We start from the raw sequence: 19,296 nt of genomic DNA, 5'->3' as shown, positions 1-19,296 counted from the left end.
ACATGCAGATTAATTTCAAGGGTTGAGAGTTACAATTTTTTAGGTGTCCAAAGGAAATAATATTCTCCAGTTGAATTTGAGTCATTTGTGCCTGCATAATTAAACAAAGGAAAATAGGCATTTAATCACCGAAAGAAAAATGTCATTAAACACCTACCAACATTTTTTCTTCTTTTATTCATATCATATTTATATAGTTGTGTCATTTTTTTTCAAAATATATGTTCAAATCCCACTTTATATCTTATATTATTTTGATATATATTTTTTGTATTTTTAAACAGATTCTTTAATTTAGTGATTAAAGAGCTTTTAAGAAGAAATAGAAGTATTAATTTCGAACCAAGACCTCATCCTTTTTCTTTCATGGATTATGCACACCATATGTAAAAAAAAATAAAAAATAAAAAATCTAATAGTCTATCTCAACCGATTATACAACTATTGATGATTTATTTAATTTTGAATCCCATATATATTTTGGGATTAAAGTTTTAATTTGACCGGAAGTTTAAACAAAAGCTGGCTCATAGTATATATCCATGGCGGGTGGGAGCAAATGACTTTTTCTTGAAAGTGGCATTGAATAATTATCAATTACAACTCTGATTTGCAAATAGCCAAATACTACTTTTTATTTATTTATTTATCCTTGAGCTTAAGAATGTCAAAAAGACGTAGCAACATGTTAAATGCAACAAAATGTACCACCTCTAATTTGTACAGTTGCCTTCAAATTTAATTTGCATGGATTTACAATAAAGAAGTTGAATTAAATTTCTCGCTTTTCATTAAATTACAAAACATAGAAAATAATAGAGAGTGTTCAACCATGGAAGTGGTCTTTCCTTTAAAAATTAAATATAATAGATAAACTTTTTGTTGTATTTAGATTACTTCTCCTTATCTCCTAATTAATTTTAAAAAAATATTTTTAAATTAAGTTTAAAATTGAACCCGAAATTTAATTCATTCGATTCAAGTAATTATTTTTAAGAGATGGTATCTAATAAATTTTTAATTCAAATCTTAATACTTGCAACGGTGTAACCTCTTTTCTATCCCTATATTACGATCTCCTTTATACATACATACATACATATATAAAACTGTTTAAAATTAAAAAAATAAATTCTTTAAATAGATGCATATGTAAGATAACATTTTACTGAGGATTGTGCTACATAATATGAAATTTGAATAGGGAAGATAAAAACAGAAAATTTATGCTTAATTATTATTAAGGTTTTATAAAAATTTTTTGGATCATTGGATTCTTTCTACGTATAATGTCTTCTTCAATAAAATAAGTATAAAAGATAAGGGGTTGAGAGTAGATTAAAAAATTTAAAATTTTTTTGAGAAATTTGACATACGTTCATACATTTAAAAAGGAAAGAAGCAAATTGAAAGTTACATGTGAAGCATTTTATTCCAATTAATAAAAAAAAATGTAATTTAACTAATTGAAGCAACCAAAAAGTTGTTGCAGCGAACAATGCCCTGATGGTTTAACCCATTTTTTTTCCCTTAAACTGAAGAAGGCTACTTTTTTTATGCAATTCATAAGAATTTACCGTGTGTGTGTTTATATATATATGTTTTTACGCTTTTAAAATTTTATTTGAATCCAAAGTTTATCTCTTTTGATTTATATAGTTATTTTTAACAAATAATAATTAATAAAATTAATATTTAAATTTCAATACTTATAATTTTTTTATTAAAAAAATTCATTAATCACGAACAAATTTTCAAATAAATGCCAGTAATTTTCAATAAAGCATTAACAAATATTTTTCTTCTGGGTTTTGTATCTAACAGTTTTTCTCAAACTGAATTTCAAATATAAAACTAACAAATATTTTTTTATAAAGAGTATAATTCAATAAATTTTAAATAAAAATGTGCTATTTAGTTTTTGCAAGCCAAAAAATGGACTTCAATTTATTGTTCATTTCCCCTCCTATTCTTGATCTCATGATGCGGAAAATATTTCTAATTATGGGTTTATCAAGACAACTATTCCATTTGTTCAGTGGCCAAAAACAATACAATAATTCCGACGTGGCGAAACATTATTGGTTAACGGTTTTGATTCTTGGGTAACTGGATTTTCGTGTGAATCTGTAAGTGGTACACGCTAACTGGACAACTACAAGACATCAAAGCAGTGCCTATTGTGGGGTTTGGATGTCGATGAGGTAAAGGTGTAAACCAACTAAATGTTTAATCAATAATTTTTGTTGGTAAATATGATTGATTTTTATTTATTTATTAAATTTAATAAATAATTATGAATAATATTTTAAAATTATTAATTAAAAAATAGATTATAAATATAATAAAATTTATTTATATTTAATTTATTTATTAAAATTAGTTGAGTGTTAGATAAATAATTTCTAACCATATTTAATATTTATTTATTTATTATATTTTATAATTTATTAATTAGATGAATAGATCATTAACCTAATTATAACTATTTATGTTTGATTCGTACACATCCTACATTTAAGTGTTTGATATGACACAACAATTCACACGTGTCTGTTTATAGTTACAGGTGACGAATTTTTGGCTGTCTCATTAATCATGAAACTATGACAAGACCCCACTTTTGACAGCCTCCAAAATCTCTGTTCTCATTTTTATTTTATTTATTAATTATTTTGCCTTTTCTTGTAAGAAAATTAGTCAGAAGATCAAACAGGAGGAAGGGTAAGAAAAAGAGAAGAAAACCCCAATCAAAGATTTTTATTTATTTATTTTTCTATGGTGGAAAAAGATTGGTTTGATGATGACGATGATGATAAGCCATGCTAAAACCTGTCTGGTTTGAGAGTTTACAGAGTAACATGACAAAGAAAAAATGAAAATTCTTTCAAGTGACTGGACAATACAAGTGGTCCTATGACAAATTTTGTCGTGGATGATTTAACGTCTTGAAATATCTTGCATGTAATTGATTGATAAAACTAGTTGATTAAGAGATTCCATTTATGTTTACATGATGTGAAATAAACAGTTGTAGCAATTTTCAATAAAACTATATAAATTATAAGAGTGCACATTAAGAAATTTTTTTAATTTTATAAATACAGTTAAAAAAATTATTATATATATTTAAAATTTAAAATTATTTTTTAGTTTTTATTATATTTTAAAAGATATGTATTAGCCTGTTAATCTTACTCAAAAAATCTAAAAATTTTCACTATGAGTAGATATGATAATTTTTTATATTTTATATTTATTCATTTTATTTTATTTTGTTCTTGTTTTTATTTTTATTTTTATTTATTTAAAAAATACTACAAATCAAAAATAAAAAAGAAAAATAAAACAAAAATAAATCAATAGCAAATCACAAAAATATCAATCTAATAGAAATGAGAATATACGACCACATAATAGGTGATGACTACAAATTAAAAGGATAAACAAGGGAAATGGATAAGGATAATGTTTTCGTAATTCAAACAGGCAGCTACAAAATTTGTTTCTTTGCTTTTTCTTTCAATATTGTTTCGTTTGTCTGTAGTTTTTCAACAATATGATTCATTTCTTACTAGAAATTGATCCTTTTTTTAACGTATTATATAATTTTCAGATTATATATGTTAAAAATAATTGCATACATTAGTCTTTACATGTGAAAATGTTTTGAAAATTCATCAAAGGTGAAGAGGGTCTTGAAATTTGTCCGAGAGATTACAAATTGTTACATGTAAAATGTGCTAAATGAAAAAGTGAAAGACAGTAAATCACTGCATGAATCCAACGTATGAGAAAATGAAGGAGATGAGAGTCAAAGTGCTAACACCTGAGGAAGCCAACCGGAACCACTTCCTAATATTTCTTCCCTTCTTTGCTTTAGACCCGCTCACTTACTATTTTTTGTTACTTTCTCTTTCAAGAACCACTTCTTTCACTTTTGAGAAGGATTCTTCATTCATTTGTCTTATTTTCTTTCACTTTGAAGGAAAAAAAATGGCATTCTTGAGGCTGGGTTCCAAGCCTGAAGCATTTCACCGTGAAGGTCACTCTTGGTAAGCCTCTTCTCATTTCCACGGGGGAAAAGGGTTTTGCATGTTTCTGAGTTTTATATGCTTTAAAAATTAACGTGTTTGAATCAAATACAAAATGTGAGGTTAATTCCAGAGGCTGTATCAATTATTTAAACCACATTTTTAAAAGACAGTTAGCCCCACAATTCTGGTTTGTTTATTTCTTGGCATCATTAATTTCTGTGATAAAATGGTTATATTGCAACTCTGTTGAGGGTCTGCTTAATTGTATCTGAACAGTAAATTGGAGTTTTGATGATACCTGATATCCTGGACAAATGTTGGTTTGTATGAGACATGTTTATATTCTAATTTTTTTACCTAGAAATGATTCTTACCCTTTTTTGGTTAAGGTGTTAGAAAATATGTGTTAAAATGATATTATCCTCCGTCTAATAAATATATAATTTTTTGTAATTTTATATTCAATTAATTGGATTTAGGTTGGATGTTTACAGTGCTTACCCCATTGGAGAGTACTTGATTTAAATGAGCTGCAGAAATGGTGGATTATCCAAACAACCAATCAACCATTGATTGATATAAAGGACTTATATTTTTTGTTCTTCTTTATATAATCATTCTAAAAGAAGAATTAGATGATAAGAGTGTAATAGAAAGAGAAAAAGAAGTGTGATTGGATACTGATCGAATTACCGCTAATTTCATATTATGGACCTCAATTATGGTTCTTATTTCATTTTCAGGATCTGCACATCTGGACTTCCAAGCGATGTTAGCATTAACATTGGAGAAATATCTTTCCATCTCCACAAGGTGTGCTATTTCAGTTATATTTAGTCTTTGAAATGGCTGCTTTTGAGTTTTATTTTTTTTCGCAGCTAAGTTAATTCTATATCGGCTCGTTTTGGTATCTGTTGCAGTTTCCATTGCTTTCAAGAAGTGGGCTACTAGAAAAGCTTATTGAAGAGTGTTCTAGTAGGGATGGGTCAAGTTGTAGTCTGAGACTTAATGACATACCTGGTGGAGCTAAAGCCTTTGAGCTTGTATCCAAATTTTGTTATGGTGTTAAAATAGAACTCACTGCACAAAATGTAGTCAGCATTAGATGTGCAGCAGAGTTCCTCCGAATGACTAACGATTATGGCGATGGAAATCTTGTAACGCAGACAGAGTCTTTTCTTAACGAAGTGCTCAGAAACTGGGCAGATTCAATTAGAGCTCTTGAAGCATGTGAAGAAGTTTTGCCATATGCTGAAGAGCTCCACATTGTCTCAAGGTGCATCGATTCCTTGGCAATGAAGGCTTGTGCGGACCCAAGCTTATTCAGCTGGCCTTTCCCAGAACGCGATACCAAGCAAAGTCCAGAAAACACAGGCTTATGGAATGGAATATCAACTGCAACCAAGACACAACCTACAGGCGAGGATTGGTGGTACGAAGATGTATCATTCCTTAGTTTACCTCTATATAAAAGACTGATTTTAGCTATTGAAGCAAGAGGTATGAGGCCCGAGAACATTGCTGCATCGGTCGTACACTATGCTAGGAGGTATCTCCCCTTGATGAATAGACAATCAAGCTTCGATGATGCAAACCGTGTTAACCAGGGGACAAATGTTTCAAACCCTTCCGAAGCAGATCAAAGGGCTCTCCTGGAAGAGATTGTAGGGTTACTTCCAAATAAGAAGGGAGTCACATCCTCCAAGTTTCTCATTAGACTGCTTCGTACAGCTATGGTACTGCATGGTAGTCCATCATGCAAAGAAAATTTGGAGAAGAGAGTGGGAGCTCAGTTGGATCAAGCTTCACTTATAGACTTACTCATACCAAATATGGGTTACTCAGAGACACTTTACGATATAGACTGTGTTCAGAGGATTCTTGATCATTTCATGTTAGTAGAGCAGGCTGCAGCTATAGCAACCCCCCCTTGCATAGTTGAGGAGGGGAAATTAATGAATGGATCCGATTCATTGACACCCATGACAATGGTAGCCAGTCTGTTAGATGGATTTTTAGCAGAAGTGGCACCAGATGTTAATTTCAAGCTTCCCAAGTTTGAGGCACTTGCTGCTACCATCCCTGATTATGCAAGGCCACTTGACGATGGCCTCTATCATGCAATTGATGTGTACCTGAAGGTCGTATTATCTCAAATCCATGGCTTATTTCTATGTTGTTAATTCTGCTTTGAAACCAATTTTACTAAGTGATTGAAGTTACAAATTAAAGTAGAATTCTGATTGTAATTCTTAATGGTCTTGGACTCGGAGTCATTTTATATGTTATCAGGTCTTAATTATGTGCTCGTTATTATTTTTTTCTAACCAAAACAGAAGAAAAAAATGGTACTAATCACTGAATATTTATATATTTCACATTTGCAGGCACATCCTTGGATTACAGATCTTGAAAGAGAGCAACTCTGCAGACTTATGAATTGTCAAAAACTCTCATTGGAAGCCAGCACACATGCAGCCCAGAATGAGAGGCTGCCTCTTCGAGTAATCATCCAAGTCCTCTTCTTTGAACAACTAAGACTTCGTACATCAATTTCTGGCTGGTTCTTTGTTTCTGACAATCTTGAAAACACTCAAAATCCTAGTGGAAACTTTGGACTCCTTAAAAATGATGGATCTCATCCAATAGACACTGCACAACATCGTGCTATAGTTGGCGAGGATGATGTGAAGCACCGAGTTTCTGAGCTTGAAAAGGACTGTTTGAGCATGAAAGAGGAACTCCAGAAACTGGTGAAGACCAAGAGAAGTTGGAGGAATTTCACCAGAAGGTTAGGTTTCAATAAGAAGTCACATTCTTGCTGTCCAAAAGGATCAAAGCTTTCCAATCTAAGAGCTGCCCCTTCATCTGTGAACAGACAACAAAACAATGAAAACATTGAGGTGGTTCCTGGAACTTTGAAGCTCAATTAACAGGAAAGTAGTTTTTCTCGCCATATTTAAAACATTACCTGTTGATGTTGAATGCATCAAAATTTTGGTTCTTTTTATCTGTGGATTAAATACTGTTATTTTTGGTGGCTAAAAAATAATGGTTTTTTGGATGTCCTATTTACAAATTTGATTGTAATTTGATTCATTTATTAAACTTTAACTCATAGACTTTTGCATGACAACTACTAAAACTCATTAGTTTATGAACCATTCACTCTACTTAGTTACAAACCTCCAAATGTTGAAGCAATATGAAGGTGAGTAGGATGCAATATTCGTGGCAAGGTCTTGTCCTTTTGGATCATTTTTTGCTTTTCCCTATGCCTTGACCTCATTTTTCCATATTTCATTTCCAGACAACTCTGTAAAATAATTGATCATTAGGTTTATCTTTTTGTGCTTGCTTCTGTTTCTTGAAGCATGAACAGTTATGGTGTAGTTCATATCATTCCATAAATTGACAGGATTCTATTTAACAGATAGGAAGCACTCACTACCTCTTCAAAGTTTCTTTTTGTATAGATTTTTCAACAATCAGAATAACCAAATCAATATTCAATCCCACATGCATTTTCTATCAAGACAATGAAAAGACAAGTATGAAGCTTCATTGATGAAACTTGGTATCACATAAATGGGGGAAACAATCTAAAATAAAGCATTTTGACCTTGGGACATTTGCCTCCCAAAAGAATTGACCGGAACTGATCCAGGGAAGCTTGTTACAAGAAAACAAGAATGAAATAAATACATAAAAATGTAGGAACACAGAATTGTTATTCCAACAAGAAAGAATCAACAGTCATTTGCCTTGGGCCAATATCTAGCAAGGTGGAAGGTCCTTTGGTGGTGGTATAATAGACTCTTCTGGTGACTTCCCATTCTCAACAACAAAGGCCATCTTTAAACCCCACATAGTATGCAGCTCCAGGTGACAATGCATAAACCAAACACCTGCAAATGTACTCAGAAGAGCCAGAGTAAGTTCAATAAGCCTGTATGTGTGGTATAAGTGTGCACAAATAGGAATCATGTCAGAGTCAATTTGTTGACAGGGTCATTTCTGTGAAAAATTACCTGGATTATCAGCTCTGAATCTAATAGCTGTCCATCCACCAGTTGGTACTCCAACTGTATTTCTCTCAGGAGGATCGACGATGTTAAACTTACCAGGGTCTTCGGAGGGATCAAAGTTTCCAACACCACTTCCAACAACATAAAAATTGAAACCGTGAAGATGAAATGGGTGTGACTCTACTGTGAGGAGGTTTGTGCCCTGTAATACCAGCTCAATGGTGGAATTGAAAGCCACCTTACTGAGCCTTGTTCCTAATGAAGTGCCCAGGTTTTTGGTAAGCTGTACACCAGTGTAGTTAAATTGGACAGGAGGCCGGTCAGGGAAGTCAGTTCTGAACACTCCTTTGATATTGAAATAATGAGCCTGGAGAAGACCAATCTTTGGCATCACAAAGGTTATGTTGTTCAATGAAGCTGTGAGTTGTGTACCATTTTGACAAGTTGAACATGGGTTTGCACCCAAACCAATTGTGTAAAATAGGTGGCGGTCCACTTTAAGTGGTACTTTTGCTGGAAATTGTGGGGTATTTAGGCTTTTTAGTCTATTGCTATAGCTCAAGGCGACATTGGTGTTGTTTGGTGCAGGCAATTTGGGCATAGACGGAAGAACTGTGTTTGGGATGCCTTTGTATTGTAGAATAGCTGTAACAGTTTTGTTGTCCACAGGAACTGGTGCATCCATGAATGGCCTGGCTGCCATGAAGTATCGGCTTGGGGGTTGGTCAGCTTTAACTAGAACATTGGTTGTTTGACCTGGAGCAATTAGAATAACCCTCGTTGTGAAGGGCTTGGTGTAGACTGCAGCAATCTCTACCACGGTCATGTTATGACCAGCAATTGAAAAAAACAGTTCATCATTAAGTGCAGCATTGATAATCCTCAAAAGGTAAGTTTTGCCTGCCTCTACCTCCATGGCAAAGGTATCTAAAATAGAAACAATTTACATTGCTTAACATTTATATATTTTTGGAAGATAACCATACTGAAAAAAAGTTCTTCCTAATGTAAAGCATGAAGCTAATACTTACGTTTATGAGAACAAGGGAAGAGTGGCCCTGGTTTCCCGTTAATGGTATGAGCATCAGAGGTTGATGGTGGCGACCCCAACTTATTGGCTTGGCTTACAAGTGTTTCAACATCTGAGTTCCACCATTCTCCTGCACATAACTTAGCCTGTTGGATATTCCATTACTCCAATTCAAAGAACTTTCAAATATATATCAGTGACTATAACCAAGTACAAACCTAGGATTATTTTAGTTTCTCTATGAGGTTGAGGGAATGGAAATGGGGTTCCTTCTTTCGGCGTAATGACAATGGCACCATGGACTGTAGCTCTTAGCCACAAAATATGTGCATGCCACCATAGTGTTCCTCGTTGTCCTGAGACATTAAAAACATAGGTATAGCTATGTCCGGTCTTGATAGGGCATTGTGTTATGTATGCTGGTCCATCAGCCCAACCATTTCGAAATTGCTTCAAGCCGTGCCTGCATACTTACGAAAACTAGTTGATTAAAATATTTTGTTTTGAATGCACAATCTTAATTATATATATTGTGCATAAAGCTAGATGACATACCAATGAATGGACATGTTAGATTGTGCATAGTTGGTAACATTGACAAGAACTCGATCTCCTTCTCTGACATAAATGGTTGGTCCTGGAAACCTTCCATTCACTGTGACAATTGGTTTTGCATGACACAGCCTGCTCACATTCTTGACTTTTATCTGAACCCAGAAAAAGAAAAGATGCGCTAGAATAGTTATATGAAGGTCTTAACCCTTCATTAGAAAAGAAAGTTAGAGTCAAAGAAAACATAGAAGAACAACAGCAAAACACCCACATCAAACTGATATTTCTTAACAGCGGCTTCAGCTGGAAAAGTCAGAAACCAAGCAAAGCAGAAAATGAGAAAAAACGACCTCAAGTAGCTATCAAGCTGCATTGCCACTTTCCTTCTTTCCACTGCTCAGCAAATAACACTTTTTTGAGTGGTGATGACTGTTATGTTAGAATGGGAAAACATTGGCATTTATAGTAGTAGATATAGAAGGTAGGTTAATGGGAGGGCCGGGGCTGTTGTTTCAGAGTTGGCAGCATTGTTTATTTCATTAGGTAAAGCAAATGCAAGGGCTACACAAACCATGGAAGCAACATTATAATAAGAAATTGAGAATAGAAGAGTCATTTCCAATCTCCAAGACTCTAACTTCATTTGTATAATCTATTCTATCAGAAATGTTAATAGCTAGGATCAGCAAGACAGTCACCAAAAAATTTTGCTTTGCCTTCACATCTTGCTTGGCTGCTGGTCTTTCCTACAGGAAGTTGAGGATGGTACAGATTTTGGGTGATAGAAAGCGACTGGTTGTATAATTCCATTCTCTGATTTTGTAACAAAAGCATTAAGCTGGTTGTTGCAGCATATACCACATTTTTATCTACTAATCTATGCATTTATTTCGTATGACCCATTTTACAACTTTGCTACATCCCATATTATTTTCAGAAATTATTTAATATATTCTCAGTATAAATTTTTAATTTCATAAGTCATATTAATATGGTGACACATTTTTTATTTTTTTAAATATATCTAAGGGGCATGTATCAACTTTTGTTAAGTCCACTTGTAGTGTTAAAAAACTATTCTGACAAGGGAGAGATTTATATAAAGTTTTTTAGATGAAATTTATGAATTTTTTTATTAAAAATGATTCAATAAAATTTAAAACCAAAAATTAAAATCAATGTATTGATAGAATTTAATGAGAACATCAATAATATGTAAAAAAAAATTATTAAAAATATTGTTTATAACTAAAATTTGACAGTACTTATTTAACAGTAAAAATTGTATTAAATTTTTTACTAAAATTACCTATTCAAAAAATATATTTAATTTTATTTTTTTTTCAAAATTTACATAATTTATATAATAAAATCTTTCAATCTATTAATTTTAATTTTAATTAGATAAATTTTAATAAAAATTTTACGAACTTTATCTAAAATATTTTATATAAATTTTTCCCACCTGCAGTATATTTGATAATTAAGACTATTTACAAAGAAAAAAAAGTGAGAAAAGAAAAGTCATTTTGGGTTACCGCTAGTGAAAGTTTGAGGTAAAAGATTTGGGGTTGGAGTCCACTGATTTGGGTGGAAAATTGGCATTTTCTGTGAAAACACACATGGCAAATCCAATGTTTCTAAATACTGTCTCTTTCTTGCTTGAACAGTTTTAGGCTTGGGTTATAAGGTTCAACGATTCGAGTTAAAGCCCTTATTAATGAACCCAGTACAAGCCTATGCATGAAAGGCAAAGAAGAAGTTTATTCCATCCTGCTAGTGAGATCCCTCACTTCACACTTTATATATCTTAGGATCTACGCAATAAGACTTCACAAATGAATGTACGACATACGACACGGGAAGTATGGAATATTAAACAGGCTGTTTTAGTGCCAATAAAAGGTCTTTCTAACCAATAATGGTGTACTACAAGGGAATTCAATGTAATTTCATTTAAGTAGGAAAACTGCCATTGGCACGATCCTCTTTCATCACGAGTGTTAGCCCGGAAAGTAGTTATCTGGTGGAAATTGAAAACCTTTCTTAAATTTTGTCAAAGAAGAAGTAATTGCCACCAATTTTAATTGGTACAAAGTGAAATTAAAAAAATACTGTCATTTGTGAAAAATGTGAAATGAAGGAATTGCCTGGTAGGGATACCATGGGCCAGTAAACAGCCTGTCTACAATTACAAGAGGGCTTGCCTAAGCCGACCATATGAGTATGACTCAGGCTCCACTGCTGCAAGTCTTGCAGGACTTGAAATTGAGACAGCAAAAAATAAAGGCCTGGCCCAGGTCACCATTGTTCAAAGTATATATTATTCTATTTGTGAAATGTGGGGTTTTTTTTTTTTTTTTTTGAATTCTGTAAGTTTTTTTGGTTAAGATTGGGATTAGAAGTCGAACTACCATTGAGCTAACAAGATAATGTAGAGAGCAGTGTAAAACAAAAAATAGTTAGTTCACCAGTAATAATAAGGATTGATCAGAAGATTGTTAACAAGAATTTGAGGAAAAAATGAATGGAATGATAGCCTATGATTTCTGAGATAGACCTTGGCAAGGATGTTACCAAGCTGAAGGAACAGACTGGAGGGTAGATGAAAGAACATGTTGGAACTCTTTTCTTCCTGAAAATTCTTTCATAATTTCACATGCAATGTTTCCAGGCAGCGTTTACCTCCAAGCATCATGCAGGGATGCTGATATCTGTCTTGTCTAATACCATCAAAACACTTGTTAAAAAGACCTCAGTCACAATCTTAAGCAAACTTTCTTCTTATCTTTCTGTTGGATGGCCTCTTTTGCATTTATAATGGTTGTCCTTTTTATTCTTTTCGGAAAAAAAACAGAAAACATACAATCATAGACTTAACGTAAGTAGACTTTGTAAAAGATTTTCACATGCTAACCTTGAATTCAATGCATCCCTACTGCTATTCTATGCAAGCTAGCTAGAAAGTAGCGTACAATTTGATCTTTTGTCTTGCTATAGGGAAGCTGGTAAACCATGAATTTTTATTGCATAAAAGCAGATTAGAACCAGTTTTAGAAATAACATGTTTTAGATGGAGTCTTGATGACAAGTTTTAGGTTCAATTCCTCCTAATGTAGGCAAAAAAGACTGATATACCAATATTTTGAATGGATAGTTTGTATACTACCAAATTCACATTGAATCCAATTCAAAGCATCAGAAGCCTTGGGAAGTGACTGTCCAACCACCGTATGTTCTTTAGGTGAATCCTCAAACTAGTGGCACAAAGCAATGCCACCGATCAGTCACAATTCACAAGCTTTTGTGAGATGAAACTGGGACCTAACTTAAGTTAATCATATTGTCCTAAAATGTCCATGGCATATGGTCCTCCCCTTCCCCTTGTGTTCCGGTAGCATTTGTCCCACATTACACATGTCATCGACTCGCATGTGGGACGGCAATGGGCGAGCTCCATTTCTCTCACCAGTGAAACCAAATAGGCCCCCTCTCTCTCTCTTCCATTAAACCACCTGGCTCCCTCCGTTATTGGTCGTCGGTTGGGTTAGTCCTGTCGGTTGTCCCTAGTTAACTCAAAACCTTTGCAGCGAAACCAGAACTTGAAACACAGACTGAGGACACGTTTCTTACATGATATGACCCTTTAAATTTTCACTTAATTGATAACAAAATGCCTTTGGTGTTGGATCATCATTGTGGTTTTGGTCATTTCACTGCACATGCCAAGCCTTTTGACTGTCGTGTGATTGGTTCATGTCACTCAAATAGGAAGCAATGTAAAGGAAATTTGGATTAATTTTGCTTTTAAAAACTGAAAATGGTATTGATCTTGCACAAGAGCTTGGCTAATGAAGATCAATAATAAATCAAAGTTGACTAAAGAAAAGCTTTAGGAATCAGGCAATGCTAAAGAGTTGACACAAGTCATGATAGTTTCATCTCAAGGTTTTGCCTCACACCATGATACTCACAACTAAAACTATATTATTATATCTCCAAAAATGATGACTTGCAGACCTGCTTTTCTTGCTTTTCTTACCCTCTCTATCAATCTCCCAAAGACAAGGAAGAAGAAATTGATAAAAATGATTGATCAGGCACAGGAAAGCCAGTCATAATACAGATTAGTTAATATTATAAAAGGCACAGTTCATGAGCATTTAGTGTACTTACAATGTAAAAGAGAATCAATTATCCATTAAAAGAGAAGGTTGAAGTTGAAGTTCATATATCAATGTCAATAGTAGTAATTTACAAAAAGAATTCCTCCATTGAAGGAAATTTTGAGTCTTTTTCAATTAGAGCATTCCAAATTCCATCTACCTTCTCCTTCATGCACTCCAAGCTTACCTAGATATATCATATGCTTTCGAGTAGCCAAGCTGCTCCATCTCCCAACTCAACTTTGAAGCAACTCTTTCATGGCAGGGGACATAATCCTGTAATAGTAAGTAGACATGAAAAACAGGCCATTAATTGCAGGGACACTTTTATTTGGATTAAGATATGATGATTAAGGAAATAATAAACCAAATGTACAATTTAACATGATGCAATCAAATCAGTTTGGATTAATATGTATACAATTTACTTTATTTCTTGCATCACTAAAGTAAACTATGGTTCAAATGTAGGGTACCATGAAATATTTGTTTCATTTTGGAGCTATATATATATATATATATTTATTTATCTTTGGTTTAATACTTGGGAAGAAGACAAGCCCAAATAAAGAAAAAGTTTTTATCCTGCTCTAATTTGGGATCAGAGCAAGAAACCGATTAAATGTATGGAACACCTATGATTCCTTAAGAGTTAAGAAAGAAGCTGCTTGAAAGATATATATATATATATATATATATATATATGCACTTTAGATAATTAAGGAATGGCATATTTGAAGAAGTTTCTTTAATTTATACCTCCAAATTCTTTACTAACTCTTTTGCTGTGGGTGCAGATACAATGATTTGGCGTGCACTTGGACTAATAAATCCTTCTTCCACAGCTTTATCCATAAAAGAAAGCAATGAATTATAGTATCCATCGACATTCAGCAAGCCAACCTGAAAGAATGTGGAAAATTATGCATTATTGATTACTAGTTTCATGGATCAGTTTGTGAGGGATCATCGCATACTTAAAGAAAAGCAAGGACGTACAGGTTTATCATGTATTCCAAGCTGAGCCCAGGTAATCACTTCAAGCAGTTCTTCAAGAGTTCCATAACCACCTGCATGCATTTTGTATGAGTTTTCTCCATCAATTATAGTTTGCAACCAAATCATGTGATGCTGCAAAAGAGATAACTTAGTACCTAACTACTGATGCCTTTCATTGTAGAAATGATGGTGTCACTCTATAGTACAAACATTTGATTGGTGCCTAACATGATTGACAGACAGGAATACAACAAAGGTATATTCAAAAGCAAAGACATCTATGATTCTACTTATCCAATAAAATTCAAAAAGGAAAAGAGAAGGGAACATTGTAAAATTAATTATTAACTACTAGATGTAAGATTAGAATTAATTATTAACTTCAAAGTATGAAAAGGTTAAGGACAGAGTTTAACTATCTGTTTGCTATGCTAAAATGAAGTTTAGTGCAATGCTTAGGATTAAGGAGTAATAATAAGGATTATTACAGTGCAGTTCAACCGCCAGTCATTTGATGGCCATGGTTTTATCATTTATGGCATGCACAACAAGGAGTTTCTAGATTATCATTTACCCCTACTTTTCTCCACATTCCAAGAACAAGGTATTTATCGCTCCCATCCTTTGTGAAAATAGAGGCACAATCCTCTGCCTACCCATTCATGTCATAATGGCTCTCATTCTACCCCATTACCACCTTACAAAGTTTTTTCCATTTGATTTTTTCTTTTTCTTTTGATAGGTAACATGCAAAGGACAATTCCCCTGAAGAATAAAATGACAGATTTGCCATTGCATATTTTCCACCTTTCAATTCAGAATAAATTTTCAAGACATAATAGAATTCAAAGTTTAGCTGAAAAGGAACTAAAAAGAGTAGCCTTTTCAAAGAGGTAAATAGGATTCCCTGTTAGATGCAGATGCTAGTTGGCAAACACTCTTTAGTGAAAGTTTTAAGGATGTCCTTCAGTCTTAAGACGGCAGGGGTACTGTAACACCACAGACACTGGGAATACATATCAAGAGTTAAAAAAGCATACTAACCAAGGAAAGAGAGTTCCTCAGAAGGTCTAATTTTCAGTGTAAGACGTTGATGGGTCAAGAACTAGGGTTTTTGGGGTTGCTCTCTTGTCATGGGCCTTGGGGTCTGTGTTGTAAGAGAAGTTTCATAGCAAATACCAAAAATAGTTACTAGTGTCAAACTATAACAGCCACAAGTGTTAATATTTTGACTTCCCTTACCCCATAGCATAGCACCTTTTTTAAAACTATCTTTTAGTATAACATGGAAACATTAGTTACATCAAATGAGCAAACTAGAGGTAAAGGAGGAGGACAGTCTTTGCATTCATGATTTTAAATTAGTTTTTTCTGAACTGAAAGATCAAAAAAAACAGAGGAACTCAGCAATTCTCCAGTGAGTCAAATCATGAGATATGGTCAATCTTGAATGCTAAAATTGGAGAAGTAAAAGCACCTGATAGCTTTAAGTTTTCTTGATTTGCCTTTATATTTTGGTGTAAACTGCTTATACTAACCTGGTAAGGCAATAAAAGCATCTGAATGCTTGGCCATCTCTGCCTTCCTTTGATGCATATCAGCAACAGCCTTCACTTCCCCTACTGTTTCACCAGTTAACTGCAAAGTGCACAGAAAACAAATAATAAGAGTACTGAAATCTGGAGAGAGAAAGAGAAAGAGATTTCGAGTTTTGTGCAGTGAAGCAATGATGAGAGTTGCAGGAATAGTGGACCAAATTCAAAGACTTCAATACTGAGAAATGTCCCTAGCCAGCAAATATTTTAGCTACATAAATGCAAAAAATAAAAAAAAAAACCCCAAATTTTAGAAAAGGCCAACAAAGAAAAAACAGAAGAAGAAACCAATGTTGTGATTTAAAAAATATTTATAAAAATGAAAATGTGAAAATGGTAAAGAGGAAAGTTGCAACGGTCCCAGTAATATTGTGGATAAAGCTATCACGCATCAAGTCATCGTCAAAGAACCAAAAAATGGAGAAACTCAAACAAGAAACATTAAAAAGTTGATAACAGTGAAAAAAACACGAGAAAAGTTTGGCTAATCTAAGTGGTAGAAAAGAGAGGAAACCAGAAGCAAAAGCAAAGGTAGAAAACAATATTTGAAAAGAAATAAAGAAAGAAAGTGAGATTGAAAAGAAATGAACAAAAATCTAACACCATGGATGGTGAAAAGAAAGTGAAAAATAATGAAACTTGTAGGTAGGTCCGTTTCTTTTTTTTTTCTTTTTTCTTTATGAAATTAAATAAGAAAAGGTTCAGGACTTTTTTCCCTGGCTGTAACAGACATACCTCTCGAGGCATGAGCGTCTTGGGAATAACTCTGCAGAGAGACAATAACATGACAAAATTCAGTTGTAATGGAAACCAAAACTAAGAATAGTTTTGTAATAAGGAAGACAAATTATCAATAACAACAAAGCCAGTTCACTGAATTTGTTTCTTAAACTTGTTGAAATGAAAAAAAAAAAAAAGAAGCTTTAGTTCTTTACCCAATGACATGGCGACCACCATCATGAACAGCGTGTGAAACCAAACCCATCAAACCTATGCTACCTCCTCCATAGACCAGATCAATGTTCCTTGAGACCTGAAAAAGAACATAAACAAGTCAGCTCAAAAAGAGACTAAAAAGTTTAGAATGAGAGACTTTTTGAGTACAAAAATGGAGCATGATAAGGAGGGAATGAGACTATGGTTCAAAGTTCAAGCATGTATCTACATTACAATGAACTCATTTGACAAAACCAATGTTTCTTCAGACTTCAGAGTACATTTATAAGACTACCATCAATAAGATTGAAAAGGATGCTTTCCTGTTCATTCAACGCACTAGTCCTTGTACGTACATTAAAAATTCCAAACTTTTAATAACTTAAACATAATCGGGTTTCACGGAAAAACAGTGCCCTTCTTTTCAACCTTTTCAATAGGCATTGAGAAAAACTGAAAAACCATTGGAGACTTGGAGTTTTCTACCAAGGACTTTTGAGAAAGGAAGAGAGATGCTAGCTAGAGACAACCAAAAATCAGAAAGCTGAAAACTTAAGGGATTTTAAAAATGCTAGATACCATGAACCAATACACAAACAAGTCATAAACATTAAAAAATGTATACAAGAAGATACAACCATATGGAAACAAAAGTTCAAGGCTTTAAGCAACTTTCAAAAGATTTCTTGCAGAACCCGTTTCCTCCATATTAGAAAAAAAACAAGTTCTAACAAAAACCATAATCAAAACAAGTCTCATTTTGTGTAAAAGACCACAAGAAACAGAGAAAAAAACCAGGGCTTTTGTAAAATACCAATTCTCTCCCAAGCTCTATAGCAGCATCCTGATAGCTACTCTTCTTGCCTTGGCTACTTCCACAAAAAACACAAATCCTCCTAAATTTTGACTGCTGTGTTTCACTCTCCATCTCCCTTAACTATCTATTACGTATACTTCGCCTTCTCACAAAATCAAAAACAAAACCGACTAAAGTAATGCAAGAATATCTCTTTCTAGCCCTGTCTCTTTGCTTCCTAAGCTATACACATGTCAATGTGAAAACAATGCATAGTAAACTAAGAACCTTTTTTTTTTTGCTTGATTACTACTACTATAACTAATACTACTTCTACTCTATTGAGTGCATTCTCTTCATGCGTTTATATAAAACCTAGCCACACGTGAGTGCCTCATAGCACGCTTCTTCACACATACAGAGCTAAACTTGGCACGCGTGGACCACTAATTTTTTTTGAGTATTATTTATATTTTCCAAGCTCTATTTGTTTTTTTTTTCTTTTCTTAGCAAAAATTTATGGCAATTGAAATAAAACAGGTTTGCCTTGCCAAGTCGCTTGTTGCCCCTAATAAAATGCAGCTTCCCTTGACTTAGTCCAGCTATAAATTAAGTGACCTTGTTTCTGGAACACTTTTCCCCTCTTAGGGCATGTATAGTTTATTTTACATGTCACATATTAGTTTTTATGATGAGTGAATGAGAGTGAAATTTTGAAAGGTTGGTTCTCAGTTTACTGATAATTAAGGCCATGCAATGGAAGATAAGAACAATAAACCCATGTGTTGAATTAGTCGTGAAAGTGTAGGATTGTAGCAACTTTTTCAAGAGAGTCGATGGCTGCAAATTCCGCTCTTTGAACCAAGATTCAATACTTCCACTCTCCACTTAATTAAATTAGCTTGTTTGTCTTTTATATGATCCTATAGAGACAAGCATTTTCATACTTTATCACTCCAAGAAAAGGCAAGACATGGACAATCTGAGATGGTAAATATTTCTTTAATCCTAGTGAAATGGTGAAAAATAATTTCAACAATATTATGAATATTTATTTTGGAACACAAAACACATAATTTTCTGAGCAAGTTATGGGTAAAATTCATAGGCTCAGATGGTGCTGTAGAGCATTGTGCATTTATGATTGAATAAAAACA

The 19,296-nt window shown here is 33.5% G+C and overlaps 3 protein-coding genes across 5 annotated transcripts; 1 reads left to right on the top strand and 2 right to left on the bottom strand.

Moving 5' to 3' along the window:
• Nucleotides 1-3,507: 3,507 nt before the first annotated feature.
• On the top strand, nucleotides 3,508-6,979 carry LOC111311033 (BTB/POZ domain-containing protein At5g03250-like). Its single transcript, XM_022910410.2, has 4 exons — nucleotides 3,508-4,055; nucleotides 4,781-4,850; nucleotides 4,958-6,178; nucleotides 6,425-6,979. The coding sequence occupies exons 1-4, from the start codon at nucleotides 3,778-3,780 to the stop codon at nucleotides 6,968-6,970; spliced, it is 2,115 nt and encodes a 704-aa protein (XP_022766145.2). The 5' UTR covers nucleotides 3,508-3,777; the 3' UTR covers nucleotides 6,971-6,979.
• Nucleotides 6,980-7,807: 828 nt separating this feature from the next.
• LOC111310597 (laccase-11-like) lies at nucleotides 7,808-10,249 on the bottom strand. The gene is made up of 6 exons (XM_089760482.1): nucleotides 9,919-10,249; nucleotides 9,651-9,802; nucleotides 9,314-9,558; nucleotides 9,097-9,225; nucleotides 8,069-8,992; nucleotides 7,808-7,945 (listed from the first exon to the last, which is right to left on the bottom strand). The coding sequence occupies exons 1-6, from the start codon at nucleotides 10,018-10,020 to the stop codon at nucleotides 7,815-7,817; spliced, it is 1,683 nt and encodes a 560-aa protein (XP_089616608.1). The 5' UTR covers nucleotides 10,021-10,249; the 3' UTR covers nucleotides 7,808-7,814.
• A 3,529-nt stretch (nucleotides 10,250-13,778) lies between these two features.
• On the bottom strand, nucleotides 13,779-18,486 carry LOC111311845 (cytokinin riboside 5'-monophosphate phosphoribohydrolase LOG3-like). Of its 3 annotated transcripts, none has more exons than XM_022911608.2 (7): nucleotides 18,158-18,486; nucleotides 17,343-17,440; nucleotides 17,143-17,173; nucleotides 16,351-16,450; nucleotides 14,813-14,883; nucleotides 14,573-14,716; nucleotides 13,779-14,089 (listed from the first exon to the last, which is right to left on the bottom strand). In XM_022911608.2, exons 1-7 carry the CDS (start codon nucleotides 18,269-18,271, stop codon nucleotides 13,997-13,999), a joined length of 651 nt encoding a protein of 216 aa, XP_022767343.1. In that variant the 5' UTR covers nucleotides 18,272-18,486; the 3' UTR covers nucleotides 13,779-13,996. The 3 variants fall into 3 exon arrangements, with proteins under 3 accessions (XP_022767343.1, XP_089616615.1, XP_089616619.1); XM_089760489.1 differs by lacking the exon at nucleotides 18,158-18,486 and adding an exon at nucleotides 17,773-17,792; XM_089760493.1 differs by lacking the exon at nucleotides 18,158-18,486 and adding an exon at nucleotides 17,700-17,721.
• Between the last annotated feature and the right edge of the window lie 810 nt (nucleotides 18,487-19,296).

The sequence above is a fragment of the Durio zibethinus genome, chromosome 1, assembly GCF_047325235.1.
Source record: "Durio zibethinus cultivar Kanyao isolate XHJ-2024 chromosome 1, ASM4732523v1, whole genome shotgun sequence".
In the NCBI taxonomy this organism is placed as follows: Eukaryota; Viridiplantae; Streptophyta; class Magnoliopsida; order Malvales; family Malvaceae; genus Durio; species Durio zibethinus.
The sequence above is the reverse complement of the archived record's forward strand: the minus strand, read 5'-3'. Positions and strand labels throughout refer to the sequence as shown.